At 52.2% G+C, this 22,214-nt stretch overlaps 10 protein-coding genes across 10 annotated transcripts; 5 read left to right on the top strand and 5 right to left on the bottom strand.

Moving 5' to 3' along the window:
- Positions 1-528: 528 nt before the first annotated feature.
- KD926_001156 (uncharacterized protein) lies at positions 529-2,010 on the top strand (the record flags this gene model as incomplete). The annotated part of the gene is made up of 2 exons (XM_053104838.1): positions 529-996; positions 1,051-2,010. The coding sequence occupies 2 exons, from the start codon at positions 529-531 to the stop codon at positions 2,008-2,010; spliced, it is 1,428 nt and encodes a 475-aa protein (XP_052951967.1).
- Positions 2,011-2,571: 561 nt separating this feature from the next.
- Positions 2,572-3,738, bottom strand: KD926_001155 (protein N-lysine methyltransferase family protein; the record flags this gene model as incomplete). Its single annotated transcript, XM_053104837.1, has 2 exons — positions 2,572-3,175; positions 3,248-3,738. 2 exons carry the CDS (start codon positions 3,736-3,738, stop codon positions 2,572-2,574), a joined length of 1,095 nt encoding a protein of 364 aa, XP_052951966.1.
- A 362-nt stretch (positions 3,739-4,100) lies between these two features.
- KD926_001154 (uncharacterized protein) lies at positions 4,101-5,518 on the top strand (the record flags this gene model as incomplete). The annotated part of the gene is made up of 2 exons (XM_053104836.1): positions 4,101-5,183; positions 5,255-5,518. The coding sequence occupies 2 exons, from the start codon at positions 4,101-4,103 to the stop codon at positions 5,516-5,518; spliced, it is 1,347 nt and encodes a 448-aa protein (XP_052951965.1).
- A 580-nt stretch (positions 5,519-6,098) lies between these two features.
- KD926_001153 (fungal specific transcription factor domain-containing protein) lies at positions 6,099-8,260 on the bottom strand (the record flags this gene model as incomplete). The annotated part of the gene is made up of 6 exons (XM_053104835.1): positions 6,099-6,619; positions 6,711-6,774; positions 6,828-7,042; positions 7,099-7,408; positions 7,474-7,909; positions 7,974-8,260. The coding sequence occupies 6 exons, from the start codon at positions 8,258-8,260 to the stop codon at positions 6,099-6,101; spliced, it is 1,833 nt and encodes a 610-aa protein (XP_052951964.1).
- Positions 8,261-9,565: 1,305 nt separating this feature from the next.
- cym1 (pitrilysin family metalloprotease cym1) lies at positions 9,566-12,783 on the bottom strand (the record flags this gene model as incomplete). The annotated part of the gene is made up of 2 exons (XM_053104834.1): positions 9,566-12,332; positions 12,404-12,783. 2 exons carry the CDS (start codon positions 12,781-12,783, stop codon positions 9,566-9,568), a joined length of 3,147 nt encoding a protein of 1,048 aa, XP_052951963.1.
- Positions 12,784-13,166: 383 nt separating this feature from the next.
- On the top strand, positions 13,167-15,269 carry KD926_001151 (taxilin; the record flags this gene model as incomplete). Its single annotated transcript, XM_053104833.1, has 6 exons — positions 13,167-13,366; positions 13,532-13,809; positions 13,907-14,181; positions 14,257-14,405; positions 14,463-14,706; positions 14,760-15,269. 6 exons carry the CDS (start codon positions 13,167-13,169, stop codon positions 15,267-15,269), a joined length of 1,656 nt encoding a protein of 551 aa, XP_052951962.1.
- A 486-nt stretch (positions 15,270-15,755) lies between these two features.
- KD926_001150 (NAD(P)H-dependent flavin oxidoreductase) lies at positions 15,756-16,799 on the bottom strand (the record flags this gene model as incomplete). The annotated part of the gene is made up of 1 exon (XM_053104832.1): positions 15,756-16,799. One exon carries the CDS (start codon positions 16,797-16,799, stop codon positions 15,756-15,758), a length of 1,044 nt encoding a protein of 347 aa, XP_052951961.1.
- Positions 16,800-17,433: 634 nt separating this feature from the next.
- Positions 17,434-17,986, bottom strand: KD926_001149 (uncharacterized protein; the record flags this gene model as incomplete). Its single annotated transcript, XM_053104829.1, has 2 exons — positions 17,434-17,581; positions 17,652-17,986. 2 exons carry the CDS (start codon positions 17,984-17,986, stop codon positions 17,434-17,436), a joined length of 483 nt encoding a protein of 160 aa, XP_052951960.1.
- A 1,094-nt stretch (positions 17,987-19,080) lies between these two features.
- KD926_001148 (DNA-directed DNA polymerase delta subunit POL31) lies at positions 19,081-21,030 on the top strand (the record flags this gene model as incomplete). The annotated part of the gene is made up of 5 exons (XM_053104828.1): positions 19,081-19,124; positions 19,232-19,415; positions 19,528-19,659; positions 19,717-20,671; positions 20,732-21,030. The coding sequence occupies 5 exons, from the start codon at positions 19,081-19,083 to the stop codon at positions 21,028-21,030; spliced, it is 1,614 nt and encodes a 537-aa protein (XP_052951959.1).
- A 178-nt stretch (positions 21,031-21,208) lies between these two features.
- KD926_001147 (uncharacterized protein) lies at positions 21,209-22,180 on the top strand (the record flags this gene model as incomplete). Its single annotated transcript, XM_053104827.1, has 3 exons — positions 21,209-21,230; positions 21,284-21,363; positions 21,545-22,180. 3 exons carry the CDS (start codon positions 21,209-21,211, stop codon positions 22,178-22,180), a joined length of 738 nt encoding a protein of 245 aa, XP_052951958.1.
- Positions 22,181-22,214: the final 34 nt, after the last annotated feature.

Raw genomic sequence — 22,214 nt, 5'->3', positions numbered from 1 at the left:
AGCAAGTTTTAGTATCTCTAAATAAAATGGTTATTGAGATATTGGGGTTAGAAAAATGGCCGGTTTATAGGGAATACAGAGGTGGCCGACTCGGTGGTGTGGCCGACTCGGTGGTGAAATACGTTAACCTAAATCCTCCGGTGATGAGTCAGCAGGAAAATCGCTGAGGTTCGGTAGTTTCTCCTGGATCGATCTACTTTCTACTCCTGCAATATCCCCAGAGAGGTTCTTTGCAAGGCAATTCCAGCGCCTGGCATATCCATGGATGACCAGTGTCTTGAAAATGCCGGCACGACCAGATGCACCTTCCTCACGGGCCTCGTCGGTCCGTTTCTCCATGAGGAAGGAGCCATACGCGCATATCTACATCGTTTCACGATGGCAATGATGATGCCTTTCCATTCATCCACGTCCCACTGTTTAGCACTTAGAACCGCATCATAATTCCTGTATACCTTGCTTTCTAGCATCGAAACCAAACAGCAATCAGGTGCCATCACAGGTCGCATACAATACCCGAACATCATAATGATGTCTTCTTTATGGACAGATGCATTGAGCAACGAAATCCCGGACATCACTGACGCAGGCATCGAAGCTTTTTTCAGCTGCTCATCGATCTCAGACGCATCTTCGCCGACTCTATCACCCATCATGGATAGCTCATCCGTTGAAAGCTCCGAGGACTCCGTAGCCGAAAGACGCCGCCATGCCATCTACTTCCATAGGCCGCCTGTTTGGTGGTCCAACACAGACCCGAGCTCCTACCCAACAGCGTCTGGAGACTGCGAAGCGTGCCTGGTGAGCGATCAGGGCATATGCAGTCAGTGTGAGTCTAGACTATCATACAGTCCCTTTGGCAGGCAATCTGGTTCATCCTCTTCGATCTTCGATCAAGAACATAAAATGTGCTGGGAAGTGCAAGCCGCGAATGCAGACCTACTAGCAAGTTTTGACTCGTCCATATCGGAGTTGGATCAGGGTGCTCCTTTGCTTGTAAGTTTCTTGCTTCTTTCAAAAGAGGCTATGTCACACTAACCCTGCGTAAAGGAAGACTGGAGGAATCAGGAGTCAGGCAGATGGTCAGAGTTGCTTTTGAACGAGATGGGAACCAAGTCACCACCCTTCAGAACTTCTCCCAAAGCGCGTTTGCCTAATATACCGCCATTGCAAATCTCCTACCGCCAGGTTAAACCGGGATTATGTACGCGTTTGAAATCCTATAGGGATATACGTCTAGGCTTAGAAGAGAGGTGGGCGATCCAAGAGGGCTCACTGGTGATCTGCATCGATCCTTCATATACTCTGATCGGCCACGAACAACCTCGACCAGATGAATTCCAAATCGCCAATGGCGACGTGTACATCGTTTGTCGTCTTTATGCCGATTTGTGGGCCCTTTGTGCCAAAGCATCTTTTAATGCTTCCCCTGAAAACTGTGCTGATTCGGCCGTGGCTGCAACACCCTCCCTGTCTTTTGGCTTCATCCCCCTCTGTGCCGTGACCTTAGCAGCAAATTTTAGTGCTTTCGTCGGGCGAGGTGCTAGATACTCCGACTATGCTTCAAGCGAGCCGAGATACCCCGGGAATGGCTTGCCCGTTCTGCCTCCTGCGCGATCGCATAGTCTCAACGGCAGTAAGCAGGTTTTCCACGGCGAGAGACCCCAATTTCCTTTGCCGATAATGGCCTTGACTACTTTGAAAAGCTCGGCCCTGGAGGACGATACGGACTTTATACCTCTCGACTCTACGCTGGAACTGATACTTTCGAAGTTGGTGGATCGCAGAGGTCGATCAGGAGGGCTGAGAGACCGTGTGGCAATTCCGAACGTCTGGAGCAACATCAAAGCCTCGGCGATCTGGAAGTCCCACCATAAAAGGAAGTGGCACTCCTGGCCTCGCAGCACAGGCCCGAACTCTCGAGAGTCCAAAGATAGTTATCAACGGGTGCGCAAGGAAATACGGTCGACCTCCCCAAGCGAACGGCTGAAATATTTGCTTGGACTGTGAGGGATTTCTCATACTTCACGGGGCAGGTTGCGTGTCTCTTCAACTTCTGGAAAAATACAAGCATCCGATGAGATTGGGTCCCTTCACGCGGAATTCGAAGTGTACTTGTCCCCAAAACTATATTGCGGGGTGTGCAACCTTTCTTGTCTCCACCGCCCTTTATCTTTCATTTTTTCCCTCTTCTTTCCTTTTTGTTATTCAATCACGGAATTTGGTATGTTCATAGCACGTACGAGGCTGTAAAACGTGGAAAGTCACTTTTTTGTTCATTTGCACATGGCTTTAGAGAATCCTCAGGGATATATCCTGTGAAGAGCTCTTACTCATAACCGAGAGTCACGAACTCTACATGTACGTATTTGTTCATCATGATGGTTCGATATGGATATTTACCAAAGTGAGCAAAGATATCCCCAGACAAGGCAAAGGGTAATTGATGAGGTGTATGAAGTTAAAGTTGCAGGATTATAGAATGATTTTCATTTCATTGGATGAGTTGCAATAAGAAAGTGACATGGATATCGTTGGCCATTTTTATCAAGTTGTTGCGTTGGACCGATTTCATTGTGCCAAATGGCTGTCTTGTCGCCCAAAACAATACAACTCGATTTGATCCGATTGGCCATGTTGTGATGGAAGGTGAAGGTTATCTTGATTAATTTTTGACAATCGAGCAGACTCCATCAATTCGAAAAAGACGGTTTCACTCTCGTGTCGCCTTTTGAGCGCCACCAAGATTATGGCAGCTGGTGACATCTTGACGAGTCGGTCCAGCACTGAAACTAAGGCGGGCAGACTGTCGGCGTTGTAGGTGCAGTCTGATACGAGGATCAGATCAACCGAGCCACCACAGAGGTTTTCTGGAAGTTTCTCATCCCAGTCGAGCGTTTGGAACTCAACAGTGGATTCGGACGCCGGCTTAGCAACGGTTATGTTCTGGGTTACTATATCCTCCACCTCAGGGAGGTCTGTGAGTAGCACGGAGCATTGAGGGAGCAATTCTGCCAGCGATATGCCTACAATGCCGCACCCGGATCCCAACTCGACAGCACGGACTGGTTTACTGCGTGGACGCTGTAGGAGGTCCTGCAATGCTGACGCAGTCTCTACGCGATCCCTAGCGATGATTTGCTGCAGGTAAATTACCGATGCAAGTGCTGCATCCCTGAAAGCACGGGTAATTCCATCTTAGAACTGGTTGGTGGGAAGGATGTGTAGGGAACAACGGAGGCCTCACCAAATGTGTCGAGCAATGCTGTTGCCGGTTTCCTCCCAGATCCGTAGATCTAATGCCTCAATGGAACCAAAACGCCTCTCAACTAGTTTATCAGCCACTGATGATTCCGAGCCGCCGAAGGGAGCGCTCCAGCCGGATAAGACTAGAGGGACGCCAGGCTTCCCCGAGAGGGAGTTTGGGGTGGGTAGTCCGGGTTTGCGAGAATCAGCGACAGCCACGGTGAGAACCATCGTCGTCCGCTGGGAGAGGTTTCCCGGGAAAGGTCCCAGCGATATGGGAAGCTCACGCTTGCCGGCCTTCCATTTCAATGGCTCTTGATAGAGGACTTGATCGGTCTGAGCGACGCTCAGCGAGACTGATAGATCCACATCTTGAGCTAGGAATGCATCTCCCAGGTCCGTGGTGATGCAGACCAGGGCGGATACCAGGACCGAGCCGGCCTTGTGGTTCTGGACCCGGGGGGTCTTGAGGAAGCGCACGTAGTACACCATTGCGAAGGAAGAAAGATGATCGTGATAATCGTAACTAAGAATAGAGAATGCGCCATGACGGAAGGGCCCGTGATCCGCACGTGCCAGCTGAGTCAGCCCCTCAACGATCGGGTAACTTAACTATTTCTTCCTCAGGCTCCTCCTTCATCGGAGCGTTGCAGAGTGGATGATATCACCCGTCAACCCGTCAACCCGTCAACCCCTCTCGCCATCCCTGCAATCAATGGCATCGTCCGGGCTTGGCTGAACCTGACGAACCCTCATCTCCAGGACTTCCGATTGCCTATCCAAGCTCGACCCCATCCCTACCCTTACACTGACGCTCGCTACCGTTCCTTTGTTTCTATCCCCCCAACAACAACATGATGCGGACCAGAGACCCGCGGGTCCGCCAGACGATCAATCAGATCTCCCACAATCTCGAAACCGCCAATGAAACTGCCCAGGAGGGCCTCTATACCTTCTCTCACAATTACATTGTTCCCTGCTTCGTGACTGTCGGAAACTGCATCTCCGCATGCGCCGCGCCATGCCTACCGAGCCGCGAGGACCACCTCCGACGCCGCCGACGGGGGCGCGCCGAATCCGTCTTCGACTTCTACGACGACTGGGACAACGAAGACCCCAACGACAGCCTCATGGGTTGGGGCACCGATGAGCTCGATCGCCTGCTGGCCGGCAGCGGGCTGACGCGCGGCAGCTCCGAGCAGCCTCGCCGACCGCGAAAGATGAGCTACGGGGCTCGGCGCACGCGGCGGAAGAGCGGCCTGATGGTGCCCGCCGGCGAACGGAATGATCCAACCGTCATCCCAAGTTCCTCCTTCCTGGGATTCCTCGAGCGGTTCCCCTGGCGATTCGGTGCGAGGGGATTGAAATACCGACCATCAGCCGCCGACCTCCAGGAACACCCGCAGGGCTTGCGCCGCCATGCATACGAGGAGGAGCCCCTGATGGAGGCGTCCGAGGAAATCGAAGGCCCTAGCTCGAGGGCTGGACGGAACGGAGGACGATATCGGAGCTCCACCCAGTCGTCGCGCGAAACGGTCAATTCGTTGAGCTCGCGCGGCGACCTGATCCCCAGCGACGAGGAGGAGGATGCCGTGCCGCTAGACGACGAGTTCGCTATGGCACTGCAGAGTCGGCGCGGGACTGGGTTAGAGTCTGATGATCAACTTGGTGATAAACCTGCTAGCATGCGATCGACGTCTGGGACGTTCAGCCTCGCGTCTAAGGATTCCAAGGTGAATAAGAAGAAGAAACGAAGCAGCCGGCTCCGAGCCTCTCACGGATCCGCCGATGTCGCAGAAGATACGCCGGTCTCGATAGCCGATCTGCAGAAAGAGGAGGAACGAGCTGCGTTTGAAGAAGAATCGGAGATTCTACGGAAACGCCTCGCTGCGCAGCAGTTGGCTTCTACTCGCGGGTTCGAGCATGGAAAGGAACAGGTATGCTTCTTCTTGACTTCCAGCGTTTGGGAATAACTTCATGACTAACTTTGCCTGCCCTTTGCGCTCAGTCCACCTCCCGACATCCACCACAGTCCCCGGCCGTCTCGTCCCACGTTCCCCATGATTCATCTCTCAACACTCCTGTAGACTCGACAGGAGAGAATATTCTCTCCGTCAACACTGGAACACCTCAAACTATCGAGCACTCAGAAACAGAACCCTTCCCGCCTCTCCCGCAAACTCCCTCCTCGACAACAGAAAGTCACCCTTCAACATACTCTCTGGAGGAATATTTACACCACGATGATTCCACGGAAAACCGTGAAGAATAAGCCACCTCAAAACGAATCCACTCACCGATGAACCTCTCAAGTCGGGGCCAGGTCCACAAGACAAAATACTCCTGGTTTGCAGGTCAAACCCTTCTTGTTCTTTCCCTTTTCTTCTACGCTGCTCTCCTTCTCACTTCTGTTAAATACCAAACAGACAGACCCTTGGAGTGACACCGGGACTTGATCCAGCGGCTTCTTTTTTGCTGACTATTAAGAAATAGCATTTTTGTACAGTATGACATGACTCATGATTTGACACTATATATACCCAATATGATGAAGGAATAATGTTTTATTTTGTGTTTCCCGCCTCAAAGCTTGTGTTGTTTTTGTATGTTTTCTATCGCTATCGCTATTGATATTGCTAGTTCCCCGCGGATATGATATCATTGTAAACAACCCCTGTCTTGATCAAGATCAAGACGACGTATTGTCTATAAATGAGATGCTGATGTGACAATTACAAAAGTGATGTATGTACAGTACACATGTCGACCCTCTTAGTTTCCGAAATAGAGGTTGGACGGACACGAAGAACTCCCCGTATCGTTCCCCTTCTCATGAACGCAAATCGTCCCAATCACATCAAATAGTCATTACTCTCACCGGGCACATTCTCAGGCCCAAACATCCGATTAAACCTCTGCGGCGGCGGATGCGGAGGACGCACCGAAGATGCCGACGCCGTATGATGATGTTCCCAGTGCTCGCCGGCGGCAGGAAAAGCAGCCGCTGGATGATGATGATGATGATGATGACCGGTCCCCAAATTGCCATGTGTAGTATACCCGACGGACGGAATGGGTGATTGTTGCTGCTGCTGCGCTAGCTGCGACGGCACCGAAGCTAAGGAGGCGGCGGCGGCGGCGGCGCCTTCGAACAGCCACGGCGGGTTCGCAAGCGGCATGATCTCCTGGTCGAAGATGGTCCAGGAATAGTCCGCGTGCGGACCGGGGATGGATAATTCGGGCCCTATGTCTGGAGGGGTGTTCATGCTTTGGATCCCCGATTGGAGTCGGTCCGCGAGGATGGCGTGGATGCTTGGTGCTGATGGGTGGCTGAGTTTGAGGCTTTGGAGGTGGGATTGGATGAGACGGAGGTCTGTAGGTGAGTGAATGGGTTAGAAGCTTTTCTACATATTTGCTGCCTCCTGGATGTTCGGGGCATTGTTTGCAGGGTAGAGTGGTCATACCGTCTTGGTGTGTGACGCCGTCTTCGACGCCGCGCAAAAGGAGCATTGCGGCCCAGGTGATCATCTGGAGGTTACAATGTCAGAACTTGATTTAGGGACTGTGGTCGGAATGCTCACTATAAGATCCCAGTTCGACCAGATGCTAGCGTCGTCCTGGCGTAACCGTAGCACGGCTCGAGCCGATACCAACAATTCATGTCTCTCGGCCGGGGTTATGTTTGCCGAAGACAGATCGAATCCACGCGCCGGATGATATATCGAGAGGACGTATAGTTTGTGAAGGTGATATTGCAGGAGGATGACGATTCCCTGTCGGTCTGACGGGGACGGCTCTAAGACGTATTGTTCATTAGTACAATAGCAAGATCGATCGAAGGCGAGGTCCTACGAGATGTCCCATTATACCGAACAAGCCAGTCGTCTAGCTTCTTTGCCCACAGACGAATGACTTGGGAGTCTTCGTCGGTGAAAGGTGCCCGCACTGAAGGCAGTGTGTCGGGTTCCCTTGCGCTCACGAAGGACCAGATGGTCGGAAGTCCTCGCCTTACAAAATGACTGAGTCCATGGTGCATGATCTGAGTTAGGCCCCGATACGCGTCCCCTTCATGGCTGTTTAACTGCTGCAAAGCTGACGTAGGAGGCTGTCTTGGTAGGAGAGGATGGCACATGTGCATAGATGCATGCTCTATATCGATTACCTGTTGCGCTATGAGCGATGCATTTCCTTGGTTAACCTCCATGATTAGTTCAATGGTCAGCTTACTTGGATTCCTGAGAATAAGCCAGGCCAATCTTGAGCTGTGCTTTCTGCAGCAGTTGGGCAGTGGTCAAGCAAAAGTCGGTAGGCTATAGCGATCCACTTGTCCGTGGTCTCGACGAATGCCTCCGAGCAGAGGCTAGCCATAATCAAACCAAGGATGTTTTGGAAAACGTGTTGCTCCTCTCTACTGCTGGAAGGGTCATGCTGTCTTAGGTTTGCGCTTGACCAGTTCAGGAGGGTTGGCAACGGGCTTGGAATAACAAGCTCAGCAATTGCGCTGCAGATGGCCACCAAGTACCCACCAGCCAGTGATGCGAGTTCAGCCGAGGGACTGTGAAGTGCAGATATGTAAAGAACAGAGGCGAGTAGAAGGGGTGAAGGGGAGGAGAAGGCATTTTGATCTTTCAGAAAATGCAGCAGGGGCAAATTATCAAGAAACCTGATTTTGAGTTAGGTGTTGTTTACTGAGTCATCGTTTCAGTGGTTTGGTACGAGACACTTACTTGGCCCATAATATCTTGATCGTAGGTCGTGACCAAATGCTGTCGTCCTGTGGTGGGCGAGTGATCGCTCTCAAATGTTTTGCCGCTGCCCATAAGTCATAGAAAGGCACGTCGATCACCTCCTCATCCAGATCCGACGCTACGCTCATTGACGAGGTAGCAGGTCGGTCCTTATTGATACCCAAAACAGCCTCGATCCGGTCTAACCGGCCAAGAATGGATTGCGCATCTTGATCAGAAGGCGCTGTTTGAGGATAGAAACCCGGGTTTTGAGCACCTGGTGGCATTGATATCACTTCGTGCGCTGCAGCAGCCTAAAAGACAAATAGAATAAGCACCGACCGGTATCTGGAAGCCAGGATACCAGTACGAACATTGGACCGAGGCTTGAATAGACACGCGGTGTTGGTGTGGCGGCATCGACGACACGGAGGCGCGCCATCAACCTCACATTTCATCTAGATAGATGGACATCGGTTAGTATTGGAATGACCCCGTCAATGGCTTGCCTGGATTCGTCTTTCCGACCTTCAGCCTACGGCAATTAACTACACCCCCCTCACATTAGCCTGAGCGTTTCACGACGAGAATCGTGGCCATGCATCATGATCCACTTACCGCATGCTTTAGTTGGCTTTGGCCCCAACACGATGGTGTCAGTCTTTTTCATAGTGATGAACGCAATTACTGCCGACCTGCATGGCTCTGGGGAAACGAAGAGAGCAACGAGGCTCTTTGGCAGACTTGACGGAGAGATCTTCCGGGTCAGGGCCAGATGGCATCTACAGAAAAAGACCCGAGCATCCGCCGAGTTGTTGTTGTTTCGCTGCCACGTGAGGGGCGCCCTAAAAAAGGAGAGCCGATTCTTAATTATCGGCAGCGGCGTTCATCATCGCTTTGTTTTAATTTGCGACCCACCGGAAAGGCGAATGTCGTGAATTCCTTTAGCCATATGGAAGGGAAGAGGAAAGCTGAAGGTGAAATTAGAAAAATAAAAATAAAAATTGTCGGCCGGTGTCACAGGACTGGCTGTCATGTGCTTTTCACCTCATCACGTCGGCCACACATTTTCTTTGGCGGTCTACATCGCTGGTCTATACTGGCTGGGCTTCATGTTCTCGCGTTTTTAGTCCGTCCTGCGTAGGCTGAGAGACGCTAAAAGAGCTTCAGGGAGGGTCTGAAAAACGGAGATAGGAAGTGTACCACCAACGGGGTTCACATTCACTGCTGTTCTTGCGCTTGTTCCTGATTCATGAAAGAATCGGAAAACCAACCATCGACCGGCTATGGGATAAAAGACCGGTGACGGGGTGATGTTCTGCTCTTGAGATGCGCGTGATGGTCGAAATGAAGGTCATCCATAGGAAGCAACAAGGGAGTCGAGATGAAATGTATCGTACAAACGGGGGTCTATATACAGGTCTACCATGCGTGTACACATCAATAGAAATACAGGGATATCTATGATACATGACTGCGTCGCCGACAGGACAAGCGACACATCCAAAATCGTTAAACAGAGTCAACGGGGACGGAGAGGGTTCAAGCGCCATTGAAAGGCCAACTTTCGACGCAGAGTGTTTCACCAACGCCTAAGCCGAAGCGGCAGGATCTTCACCAGTAGGGTTCATGGAAAGCTTTCGGACATCCCAGCCTTCCGAATCAGCCCAGTCCTTTCTCTCGCCAAGCATGCAAACGGATCGCCGAGAACCGTCGACCAAGAAGGCTTGGGCTGCCTCGTTAACATCCTTGGCCGTGACGTCGAGCACCTGTTCTCTCCAGCGTTGGTCCATCTCATGGGTGACACCGCTCATGAAGTACCGGGCGCCCTCTTCATCAACACTCATCGGGGCATCCAGACCCTGGAAGATGCCCAGCTTAGCTTCGTTGAGCTCGCGAGCGGACCATGGGCGATCTCTGGCAAAGATGCCACAGTTCTGGAACACCTTCAAGCTGTTGAGGGGGTTGGGGTCTCGGTAGCTGGTCAGAGCGAACATACCCTTCACGGGACCGTTGCTAGCGCCAGCACCGTAGGCACCTCCCTTCTCCCGAATCTCGGGATGGAGGTAGTTATGGGTAAGCAATTGGGACAAAACACTGAGCGGCGCACTCGACGAATGGACAAATGGCACCGTTTGCATGGCCAACCCAGAATAGTAAACCTTGTAAGGCATATCGTAGAATGTCTTGGTGAGAGCCTGGTTGGAGACTGTGTTTCCAGGCACGGAGGTGGGCGCAGACGTCTGGGGCAACCCGGCGAACCATTTCTGCAAGGCGGACTCATTCTGGTGGGCACTTCCTTGTTCACACACCATGCGAACCCGGAGACCAGGAGTCTTCGAGATAGCAAACGACTGAATGAGGCGTAGTTTCTCGATCAACTCGGCGAGACGTTCGGGCGAAGTCTCGGCATCGCGCAGAAGGTTAGCGGTCGCCTGGAGTTGCGCCAGACCAGACTGTTGCTCTTGAACCCAGAGTCCCCGAGAAAGACTCGCAGCCGCTGCATTCAGGGCAAAACGATGGCCCGTCCCGGCCACGGCATCGAGAGCACCGTTGGTGGTCAATCGCAGCAGCTCCTGGATCATAGCAGGAGCAGAAGGGCTAGTGAAATCCGTTGCTGTGATCAGAGTAGTGAGGATTTCCAGCATCTCCGGGATATTTTGGTCGAGAGCAAATCCGGAGAAGTTAAGACCTTCTGTGAACTTGCCGAGGTCGGTAGGGGAAGAGGCATTGAATGCAGACGACGAGACCCCGCCAGTTTTCAGTTTGATCAGATCTTCCCATTCCTCCATGGTCTTGTTTGCAGTACCCAATCTCATGACACAGTCGTTAAACAGGGGCATCAGCAATCGAAGGTCGTCCGGAAGGTCTTCAAATGAATTCAACGCTTGGAAGTAAGTCAGGCCGTTGGTCGGGGCTTCACGCCAGACAACGTCGACGTCATCCACACGAGATTCGCGAACGGGTTTGCGCTCTTTCTCGCGCGAAATGTCCTCAACGCGAAGAGAAGGCAAGCAGCTCAAATCGGCATTGTGGGCAGCCTCCTGCGTTTCAACCAATTGAAGCTCCTCGGCAGTGAGATGAGAAACGACCTTTTCAATCGAGCCATGCTGTTCAACGAGCCGAGCAAGCTTCTTCTCTTTCCGCACCAGTTCTTGGGCATCCAAGTCCTTGTTAAAAGTATGCGATCCGACCATGGTGAAGGTGAGATAGTTGTCATTCATCAAGTATTTTTGCATCAATGACTCAAGGTAGCCTCCCTGCTGGTATCTGCGCTTGAACTCGTCAATGACTTCGTTCCAAGCGAGTTCCTTCATGGGGTTGGTGCCATTGAACCAGGAGGACAAGGTCTTTTCCATGACACCGATGCCGAAGTTTGCCGTCTTGTGCCTCAAGGCGAGTTCCAGCTGGTGAAGGAAACCCTGGACTTTCTCGTCGTTGAAGCCAGTGGAATGAGATTCCTGGTAGACTCGCTGAATGGCTTCCTTGACTTTGGGAGCCTCTTCTTCGCTCACACCGGTGACACCCACCGAGAAAACGGGCACCCGTCCGGAAGGATCAAGCCCTGTGTTGGGGGTGAACGAGGAGCCCAGACCACTCTCAATCAGAGCTCGATACATGGGCGAGCCATAGCCATCCAGCAGCAAAGAAGACAGGATTCCAGCAGAAAAAGTCTCGACAACATCGGTGGTATCACCCATGTACCATGAGGTCGAGGTCTTGAACTGCTTGTCTTCGCTGGAGAACGTGTCGATGGGTCCGGGGACAGTAACATTTTGAGGGCCCCGGGTAAGATCAATGGGGTTCTTGACAGACTTGTCGGCCTCCCCTTTATTGAAGCCGTCAAGCACCTCACCAATCTGCTGAAGATGACCGGTTAGGGGCATGTCCCCGTAGGTCAAAATTTTGGCGTTGCTCGGGTGGTAGTTCCGCTTGGAGAAGTCCACGAGTTGCTTGTGCGTGAGATCCGTGATATATTGGGGATCACCTCCGGAATTGTTGATGGCAGGGAAGATGTTTTCCCGGTACTTGATATAGTAGAGATAGTTTGCGTCGGAGATCTGACCCTTCATTTCATTATACACGACACCTTTAAACAAGACGTCCTCGGCTTTTCCGTCCTTGGTTTCCACCGCACGCGCATCCTCTGGGCCCAGGCGCCAGCCTTCCTGTCGGAAATCTTCCTCCTTAAGCAAAGGGTGAAAGGTCGCATCTAGGTAGACGGAGAGAAGGTTTTGGAAGTCGTGCTGATTGGTCGTGGCAAATGGATACGTCGTGTGGTCCGAGGCAGTAAAGGCGTTCATGAAGTTGGAAAGCGATCGGGGGAGCATCTTGAAGAAAGGATCACGAATCGGATATCTATATAGGGAAATGTGTGTGAGCTCTGGTACTGCACAGATGGACTTGGTATTGATGGATGGGGGTCGTACTTTTCACTTCCACATAAGGTCGTATGTTCCAAAATGTGAGGCACGCCAGTCGCATCTGGGGGATTCGTTTTGAATCCAACACCGAAGACATTGTTCTTGTCCTCCCTTGCCACATGGAGGTAATCGGCATCCGTCTTGTCATGTTTTAGTCGGACTGCCGTTAGGTGTAGCTCTGGAACATGCTTCTTTTCTTGCACGGTGAATCCGTGAAGACTCTCACCCACGCTGGGGTAGCTCTCAAGACTAGTCACAGACGAAGCGTTTCTTCGGAACTGATTCGAGCCAAGGATAGAGCTTCTTGGGTTCAACCATCGACCAGAGACCGGCTGCCTCAAGGCCGGCAAGCGGCCTTTGCCTACCCCAAAGGATGAACGCAACATCGCGTCAACAAATCAGAGGAATTTGATTGATTGTACAATAAGGACGGAAGGTAAGCACGCGCGACGATTGTGTCAGGTGTGCCAGCTTGTGCTATTCTCCGCGTAACGTGTTGGCGAGATGGTTTCTAGGGTACCGAGCGAACGGACCGGGATGCAGCGGCGAGAGATGAACACGAACAAACCCACCTCTGGCAAACACAAACGAACGTAATAAAAACAACTCCACAAAGAGAGAGGGGGTATAATAGAAGGAGGTGTCCAGAAAAAGATGGGGGAGGAGGAGAAGGAGGAGGAGAATTGATTAAGTTACTCTGAGAAATCGGAAGGTGAATAATCGACGCCAAGACTATTGTCCGTAAAAGGCTAGCGCGAGTGAAGTGCGCATGCCCCCTCTTACGACGGGATTCGATCTCTCTCCCCAGCAAGTTCTTCGAGACATCTCGAACTTCCGCGACCCCCACGACCCGATTCCCGTCTCGATTTCTCAGCTTCCGTGTGCTTTCGCCCCTACGACTTTCGCTGGCTCTGCAGAACTTGGTTGCATAGGGAGTCGGTGTGATCCCGTAACCTCCGAGTTCTGCAAGTCTGTTAAATAGGCCACCCAGGTACTCCGCTAGTGTCGAAAGGTCGATTCGATTCAAGAGTTGCCGACGATCGCCTACTTGGCTCTTGAGACCTCCCCGTCTTCTCGTCATCCGTCGGTTGCGAGCGTGGTTGCAAATTGACTGTCGTGGCGGCTTTGCGTCAGAACTCCGGATCCAACCAACCACCACCCACCGTTCCGTCTTCGCATTTTTTCCTTTCCGAGAACCAGCCTCGCGACAACCGCCGACAAGACCGCAAGCCGCACAACTGGGTCTGGAGGACCGAGTCAGAAGCCTTCCATCATGTCGTCGGCCGCAATGTCCAAAAAGAATAAGGGGAAGAAGGTGGCGGATCCCAATGAGACGTCGAAGCTCTTAGCGGCCAAGATCTCTCAGTTGGAACAAGATGCCGCCGGAGAGAAGGACCAAGAACAGGAGATCGGTGCGTGATCTGTGCCTTGTTGTTCTCGAGCGGAACGGGCTTCATTTCTATTACTGTCTTGTTGCGGAATTGGGATCCTAACTGGAAATGACTACAGAGCGTGAAGTCAAGAAGGCTACGAGAGACCTGAACCAACTTCTCAGCAATATCGAATCCCCGATGACCCGCCTAGAGACAGTTCACAAGAAGTACACTGAACTTTTGGCGGATATGAAAAAGCTGGATCGCGACTATGCCAAGAGCAAAAAGCGGGCAGACCAGTTGCAAAAAGATCAGGACAAGGGAAAATCGGAACTGAGCAAGACCGTTACCATGAAAGATAAACTCGAAAAGTTATGCAGGGAGCTTACCAAAGAAAATAAAAAAGTCAAGGTCAGTTTCGCACTTCCCAACATGTCGCTTGTCCGGGATAGCAAATGCTGATGGTGTTCCCTCGTACATCTGCAGGACGAAAACAAGAAGCTAGAAGATACGGAAAAGAAGGCGAGGCTGATTGTCAATGAGCGCTTGGATTCGCTCTTGTACGACATTCAAGACGTCATGGCCGCCAAAGGTAGTCCACGAAGCGAGAAGGTGGACATTGACTTGGACGAAGCGTAAGTAGCGCTCACTGGCCCATCCGAAACTGCTTACTGAGTGTGGTCACTGTATAGTCTACGTGCAAAGATCAAAACCATCGGCGAGAAGTTTGAGATGCGAGAAGGGCACTATCGAACGCTCCTCCGTAGCAAAGACTCAGAGATACAATGTCTCACCGCCAAGTACGAAGAACAACGTCGAGCCGCCGAGAATGAAGCCGCCCGTTGTCGCGCCCTCAGTTCGCAGGTCTCTACGTTCTCGCATACCGAAGCGGAACTGCGCAGTCAACTCAACATCTATGTGGAGAAGTTCAAACAGGTATGTCGCAGGTCCACCCCGCGTTTGACCCACCGGTAATAATAATATCACAGGTGGAGGATACGCTAAACAACAGCAACGAACTCTTCCTTACTTTCCGCAAAGAGATGGAGGAGATGTCGAAGAAGACGAAGCGCTTAGAGAAGGAGAACCTCACGCTCACCCGCAAACATGACCAAACGAATCGCAATATATTGGAAATGGCCGAGGAGCGCACGAGGAACTATGAAGAACTCGAGAAATGGCGAAAGAAAAGTCATCATCTCGAAGCCCTCTGCCGGCGGATGCAAGCCCAGGGCCGAGGTCAGGGCCTCGCGGCCGACCTCGACGGGGATGACGAAGGCACGGAGAGCGAATACGACGAGGACTACGAGGATGAGGACGATGATGACGAGGGAATCAGCGACGACGAGTACGAGCTTGAAAGCACCGACCGCGACATCAATGGCGAACGCGGCGTATCGCAACAACCAGAAAAGCCTGTGTTCGGACCGCCCCCTCCGCCGAATCTGCTGGAGGCGCGGGCCAACGGAAACAAAGCTGTGATGAATGGATGCCATTAGCAAAAATCATATGGTCCTCTCGCAAAGAGATCGGTCTTTCTCAAGCCAGACCTGTGACCAGCGGTCATGGACAAAGGGTGTTGTTCTATCCGAGGGCGAGTGTACATACTGATGTGTATATTGTGCATTCGGTCTGGTCTTTGAAGTACAGTTCTTTGACGAGACAATACCGGCAAACTGTGCTCGGATATCACTGGGATATTTCTATGTTTGAGTGTGTCTGGCTCTGTTCGGGTCTTTTGAGTCGGTTTTATGTGCATCGCTCTTGTCCAACACATACCGGAATCCGGGGGTTCTTGCACATTGCATCATGGTCTGTTTTTAATTTGGTTCAATTTATTACTACTGTACTTGTACATGTTAGATCAACACCCCTAAACGTACGTATCATGGTTTCATGAAGACAAAAAAAAAAAAAATTTCTCTGTAGATTTCCATTCCATATTCACAGAATTGATTGATTTTCATCCCACCCTCTCCGGGGACTCATAGTTTACTGCTTCCAGTACTGGTGATATAGCCACCTCCCTGCCTGAGCACATCCACTGCCTGCTGCACCATTTCCTGAACAATCACCCCAGCCGGCTGAATCTCCTTGATGATCGCCGAGACATCGCCCATCAAGAACGGAATGTCGACCTCCTTGTCGTTGTTGAAGTCGTGCTCGATCGGCACAACGCCCTTGGCCGTCAACTTGGCAATCTCGTCCGGGCGCTTCTCCCATTCCTTGACGTAGTCATTCGGCAGCATCCGCAGCGGCCGTCCGGAGACGACCAGCGTGCGTCGCGTCTCGCCATACTGCGCCCCGACCACCGCCTCTTTGTGCAATCGACTGGCGCCGCTCTCCTCCGAGGCCACGAACCGCGTCCCCACCCACACCCCGGACGCCCCCAGCATCAGCGACGCCGCCAGACTGCGCCCGTCATTGATGCCCCCTGCCGCCACCACCAGCGCCGGCTGCCCCGTCAAGGGACTCCGATACTTCCTCGCCGCATCCACCACCGCCGGCACTAACACTGAGAAGGGGATATCGCCCGTATGCCCGCCACCTTCGCCGCCCTGCGCACACACGATGTCCACGCCCAGCGCGAGCGCCTTCTCTGCGTGCTTCGGCGCCCCGACCATGTTCATGATCAGGATGCCCGCGTCGTGGAGTCGCCGAATGACCCGCTCGGGAGGCACGCCGACGGCGCAGACGAATAGCTTCGTGCCGTGCGCGATCACCACGTCGATGAGCTGGTCCAGCTGCCCGTGCGTGTAATCATGGTTCGTGGCGCGCGCACTCCCGCCCACCTGCGGCAGGGCCAGGTCAACGCCGAATGGCAGCGACGGGTCGCGGAGAAGCGATTTCAGCTCCGTGAGGATCTCGTCTAGTTGTTCGGGGCTGTAGCCTAGACCGCCGACGGTTCCTAGACCTCCGGCGTTGGAGACGGCGGCTGCTAGAGGGGCTCCAGATGCGCGTGCCATGCCGGCGAGGAGCACCGGGTGCTTGATTTTGAGCAGGGAGCATAGAGGTGTTTGTAGCGACATGGTGTGGTGGTGTGGTTGTATAGTATTTTGAACTTTGAATTTGAATCAACAGTAGTATCTGGTAGGAGGGATCGCGGAGGTATAAACAGTGCCACCCTATGCTATAACAGAGTAAGAAAAGAAAGAAAGAAAGTAAAATTCTCAGTTGGATATGTCTGGTTTAAAGCCAACTCGGGGATGGATGCGATGTGAAGATTGAAGATATGAGCGCGCATAAGTTGTTCATAAAGCACGTGCCGCAATGCGGGGAAGCGGAGATCAGCAGTTGAGCTTCCCCGGACCGAGGCTTCCCTGCCCTTTGCTGCTGTTGGTTCCTGCTGCAGATCCTCGCCGTGACCGAGCTTAGAGGTTCTTGTGGACTTTTGTGTCCTGGCTACTGTGCCTGCTTGACTGTTGACGGGTTGTTCCTACTTCCATGTTCGTCGGAGATAAGCGGACTTAACATCCTCATCCATCCGCTACTGAACAGATGAATGAGTATGCCATTTACAACAATCAAATCAATTAGCTTTCGAGAATCTTGTTTTGAGTTTTTACCATGGCTCGCAATCAGGATTTATGTACATGTGTGAAGCTTGAATTTGACTACTCATAGTTCATCATTGTTTTGCAATTAGCGATTATAATCGCGCGGTCAGAGTAGCACCGCAGCGAGGACCAAAAACACCAAACTTGTCGATGAGATGGCAGCGTCCCTGCTCGCCATCGATGTTTGCGTCGCAGCCATCGCCGCGTCAAGTCTCGTAACCGTTCCAGTGACGATAGCAACGTTCTTTCGCGGGCTGAAGATGAAAAGTGGTTCAGCAGTCAGCAACTTCAGGCATGATCCCAAATGGGTTCACTCAAACTTACACGTTCGCCGGTACGTTACTCGTTTGTGCTGAAGCTTCCATCGCTCCCTGAGGTGCATCCCGGGCGGAAGTAGGCGTGCTCGCAGCTCCCATTGTGGCTGCCACCGGCCATGTTGGCAACGGCAAATGATTATCTGTGACAGGCCCCGGCGGAGGTTGATAGTCGCCTACTGCGCCTTGGGGAGCGACCGCCAGAGACCCGGGAAGACTGCGTCTGAACAGTGTCCGAAGGTCATGTAGGAAGAGGTCAAATGCAAATGTCGTGGTCAATGTGCCGATCAGCAGGATTGTGACGTAGAACCCTACTGGGCAGCTGAGGAGGCCTGACAACCTCATCGTTGAACTCGTCCAGAAGTTCAAGCGCGGCAGTTGAGTTAAATTTTTATGCAATGTTCGACTTGAAAAAGATAAATGGCTATGGGCCTGGAAAGGAAACCACTTTAGAGAACGACACAGGATATAAGAACGAGCCAATTCCAGTACTGCGAGGTGAAACAACAATGACTGAATCAGAATGCGGATCAGAGGCATTTTCCTGAGTATTCTACTTGACCTATTCTGGCCATTGCAATCACGAAAATCCCGTCCTCCATTGTCTTCCTCCATTACCAGCCAGAATAGCATAACCCTTGATCTGTAACGCGACCGATTTGGTCAGTGCTTCAGTGTTCAAGAGGGAAACATTCGGCATACCCGAGGGGCTGGCATGTGGGGTGAGGCGAGTACGAGATATGGAATTTCCTCTGGCATGACCATTCGTAGCATTTCATCATTGCAAGCCAGTCTCCCTTGGTCATCGTGGTAAGCCTTTGACGTGATACGCCCACGGTCAAGTTTGGCTCTTCATGCCTGTAGCGGTGTTATCTCCGACGGTGTGAAGCTTTGGTTTATTAGTAGATAGACACTACCACCATCCCCAGTGTCTTCCAAAAGATTCCTGTCTGCCATCCATGTATTTATTAAATCGTCAGATCGACGAAGATCATCTAGACCTTATTGGGTCTTTGCTAACGTGTCTTCGATCAATTTACATGTCCTCGGGACACTATGGAGTGTGGTCAGTTGGGTCTTTGAGAGTAGGTGCAAAGAGATCATCCCAGATACCCGGGGCCATCAATCACGATTCTCGAGTTCTGTCTGAAGAATGACCTCTCATTACGGAGTAATCCTCGATGACAGCAGAGACGAAGAAGTTGAGGAGTCGAGAGTAAGATGGTGGATGGTCCCGCCGACGGCCCAAAGCGGTACTGTAATTACGGAACGCCAAAAGACGCGTGATTCGCGTCCGACGGATGAAGTTCTTCAACCCACTGACCTTCAAACCTTCAACGATCATTCCCTTCCCTCCCCACACACCCTCCGTCGCTTCCCTATACACGCCGCTGCCACTGTCTTCGGTCGATAGATGATCGGCCAGGTAGCTCGACAACATGGCCTCCAACGCGGCAGATAGCGAGTTTATGCGCCCTCCCAGGTCCGCTCCCAAACCCCCTCGCCGAGACCATTCAAGCTCTGAACGACAGCTTCTTTTGAATACCTTAATAGAAGCACAATTGCTAACAGTTCAACTTGTTACTTTAGTGAAACGGAATATACGCCTGTATACCGTGAACCCTCGTATTACAACCCTCTACACACCTTCCAACTACCCCCCGGCCAAGAACGGCACTATCAACAACAATATGGCGATATGTATTTCTTGCGACTCGCAAAGCTGAAACCGGCAGTAGAGGAGGTGGCAGTCGAAGCATGGGAAGGATTTAGTGTAAGCCCAATTCTCGCGCAGTTACGGCGCTCTTGAACAATGCGACCGTCGCCGACTGGAATACACAACCCTCGTCAACTGGCCAATTGCTGATCAACTTGGCTTGAGATAGGTTGCAGGAGAACACGCGCGTCGGGTAGAACGTGTTTTGGATGTGAGGCAGGGAGAGCTCTGCTGGGTGGCCGGAACAATCTACATGGACATGCCCTTGAAACCCAACATTCTGGATGACTTGACGAAAGATGTAAGAACTGAATCATGGACCCGCCAACGCCTCAACTTGCTCATCCTTCTACGGTAGAATTATACATTGGCACCCCCGCCTCGCCGCACATATCTCGATCCTTCGAATCCCGACTCGACGCAGATCATGCTCGAAGACGAATCAGGTCGCTTGCGATTGACGGGGAGTATGTTGCGATCCACGCAATTGGCAACGGGCGCTATAGTTGCTGTCCTGGGAACTGAAAATGCCAACGGAGACTTTGAGTCGATTGACATCAAGGTCCCTGATCTGGCTCGGCAGCCTCGTCGGTGGGAGAGAGACGAGTCTGTCTCGGAGGGTGGAGCCAAAAAGGGCAAGATCGCTTTCGTGAGTGGTCTTGGAATAACGGGAACGTCGAGTGACACCCTGGCCCTGGAACTTTTGACGGACTATCTACTGGGTTACACGGGTACTTCGGCGAGTAACGATGACAGCGCACCATTGAATGCGTCCGCAATCACGAGACTGGTCATTGCGGGAAACTCACTCGGAGCCAGTATAACCGTGGACCCCAATGAGAATGGGGCTGCAAAGAAAAAGAGCGGCCCGAAGAAGTACGGATATGACGCCTCTGCTTACAATGCCTCGCCCATCACCCAATTAGATAACTTCCTCGCGGAGATCCTGCCTAGCATACCGGTGACTCTCATGCCAGGCGCAAGTGATCCCGCAAATTTCGCCTTGCCTCAACAAGGGATCCATCGGGCCATGTTCCCGCGGGCAAGAGCATATTGCGCTGCACCTCCGTCGGGCGGTGAGACGCTAGAACCAGGCTGGTTCGACAGCGTCACAAACCCATGGGAGGGCGACATCGAAGGCTGGCGTGTGTGGGGCTCGAGTGGACAGAATGTCGACGACGTCCTTCGCTACCTCGATTTTGCCGATGAGGATGGAAATATCGATGCTAATGGCGATGGGGAGGCCCGGGTTCGAATCATGGAGGCCATGCTGCGTTGGAGATGCGGTGTGCCCACGGCACCTGATACGATCTGTAAGCCGATTCCTTTCTTTCATGGCTACGGTTTCCCACGGTATTAATTTTTCTCCACAGGGTCTTACCCCTTTCAAACACACGATCCGTTTGTGATGGAATCTTGTCCCCATATCTTCTTCACCGGCAACCAACCCGGTTTTAAGACCGCCGTGATCGAAAGCGATGCACCATGGAGACTCAACGGAGCCGACACTGAGATGACCGACTCTAATGACACCGCTGCGACCCAGCGAGTCCGCCTTCTGTCCATTCCCAAGTTCCACGAAACCGGGGAACTTGTTCTAGTGGACACGGAGACCTTGGAGACGGAGGTGATCAAATTCGGGGCATTTGCCGGGAGCGAAGAAAAGCAATGAATATGATTTTTGTCCGGTTATATAGATATCCCAAATACATGTAATTCAGGAGTGCATATGAATTGACGATGAGTGTATACCTCAGGCCGCGTGCCAAGACCCGAGCAGGAAACCATCGTTTCCGCGGACCTTTTACCTTCTCCTCTCCATCTTAAAGAAAAGGATCCCCGTAGCCAACATGCTTCTCAACGCTGAAACCGGTATGTAAAATAGCCTTATGACCAAGGAAACCCTGCTGAAATATCAATTGCAGCAATCTCCACCTCGAAGGTGCTTCTCGTCCCATACTCGAAATGGCATGTCCCGCGCTACCACGAGTGGATGAAAGACCCCGTATGAATGCCATGTCTCCTACCTAACATCCTACTCTATACCTACCTACTCTCCCTACCCCACACATCCCTAATGTAAAAATTATACTACGATATCTCTTTACCCCGCCCACCCATAACTCATCCATACAACTCATCCCAAACAGAACCCTCACCCCAAACCCACTAACATACAACACCAGGAAATCCAAGAAGCCACTGCCTCGGAACCCCTCTCCCTAGAGGAAGAATACGCCATGCAACGCAGCTGGCGCCAAGACCCCGACAAACTAACCTTCATCATCTGTCGACCTGTCTCTGGGTCTTCGACATCTCTGACTCCGCAGGACGACAGTCCGTCCAACATGATCGGCGACATTAACCTGTTTCTGCGCGTCGATGACGGCGAGGAAGGGGACTCGGAGCCGCTGATTGTCGGAGAGATCGAGCTGATGGTTGCCGAGAAGGGGAATCAGAGACAGGGGTTTGGGAGGGCCGCGCTGTTGGCGTTTTTGCGGTATGTGGTTGACCAGGAGGGGAGGATTTTGGAGGAGTTCCTGGCGGGGGATGAGTTGGCTAGGGAGGCGATGGGGAAGAGGAAGAAGGAGGGAGATGCAGGGTTGAGGTTCTCTTGCTTGAGTGTGAAGATTGGGCAGGCGAATGGTAGGAGTTTGGCGCTGTTTGAGGGGGCGTTTTTTAAGAGGGTGACGGAGGAGCCGAATTATTTTGGGGAGTTTGAGTTAAGGAGGACGGATTTGGGGAGGGAGGGCGTTGATAGGGGTTTGGAGGGTGCTGGGGTTACTGGGTATGTGGAGTTGGAGTATGAGAGGAGTGAGTAGGGGGATTTGCATGATCATGACTATATTACCTCGT

The sequence above is a fragment of the Aspergillus affinis genome, assembly GCF_023601865.1.
Source record: "Aspergillus affinis strain CMG 70 chromosome Unknown NODE_121_length_108513_cov_85_085119, whole genome shotgun sequence".
Classification (NCBI taxonomy): Eukaryota; Fungi; Ascomycota; class Eurotiomycetes; order Eurotiales; family Aspergillaceae; genus Aspergillus; species Aspergillus affinis.
Note: the sequence above shows the minus strand (reverse complement) of the source record. Positions and strands in the feature narration are given on the sequence as shown.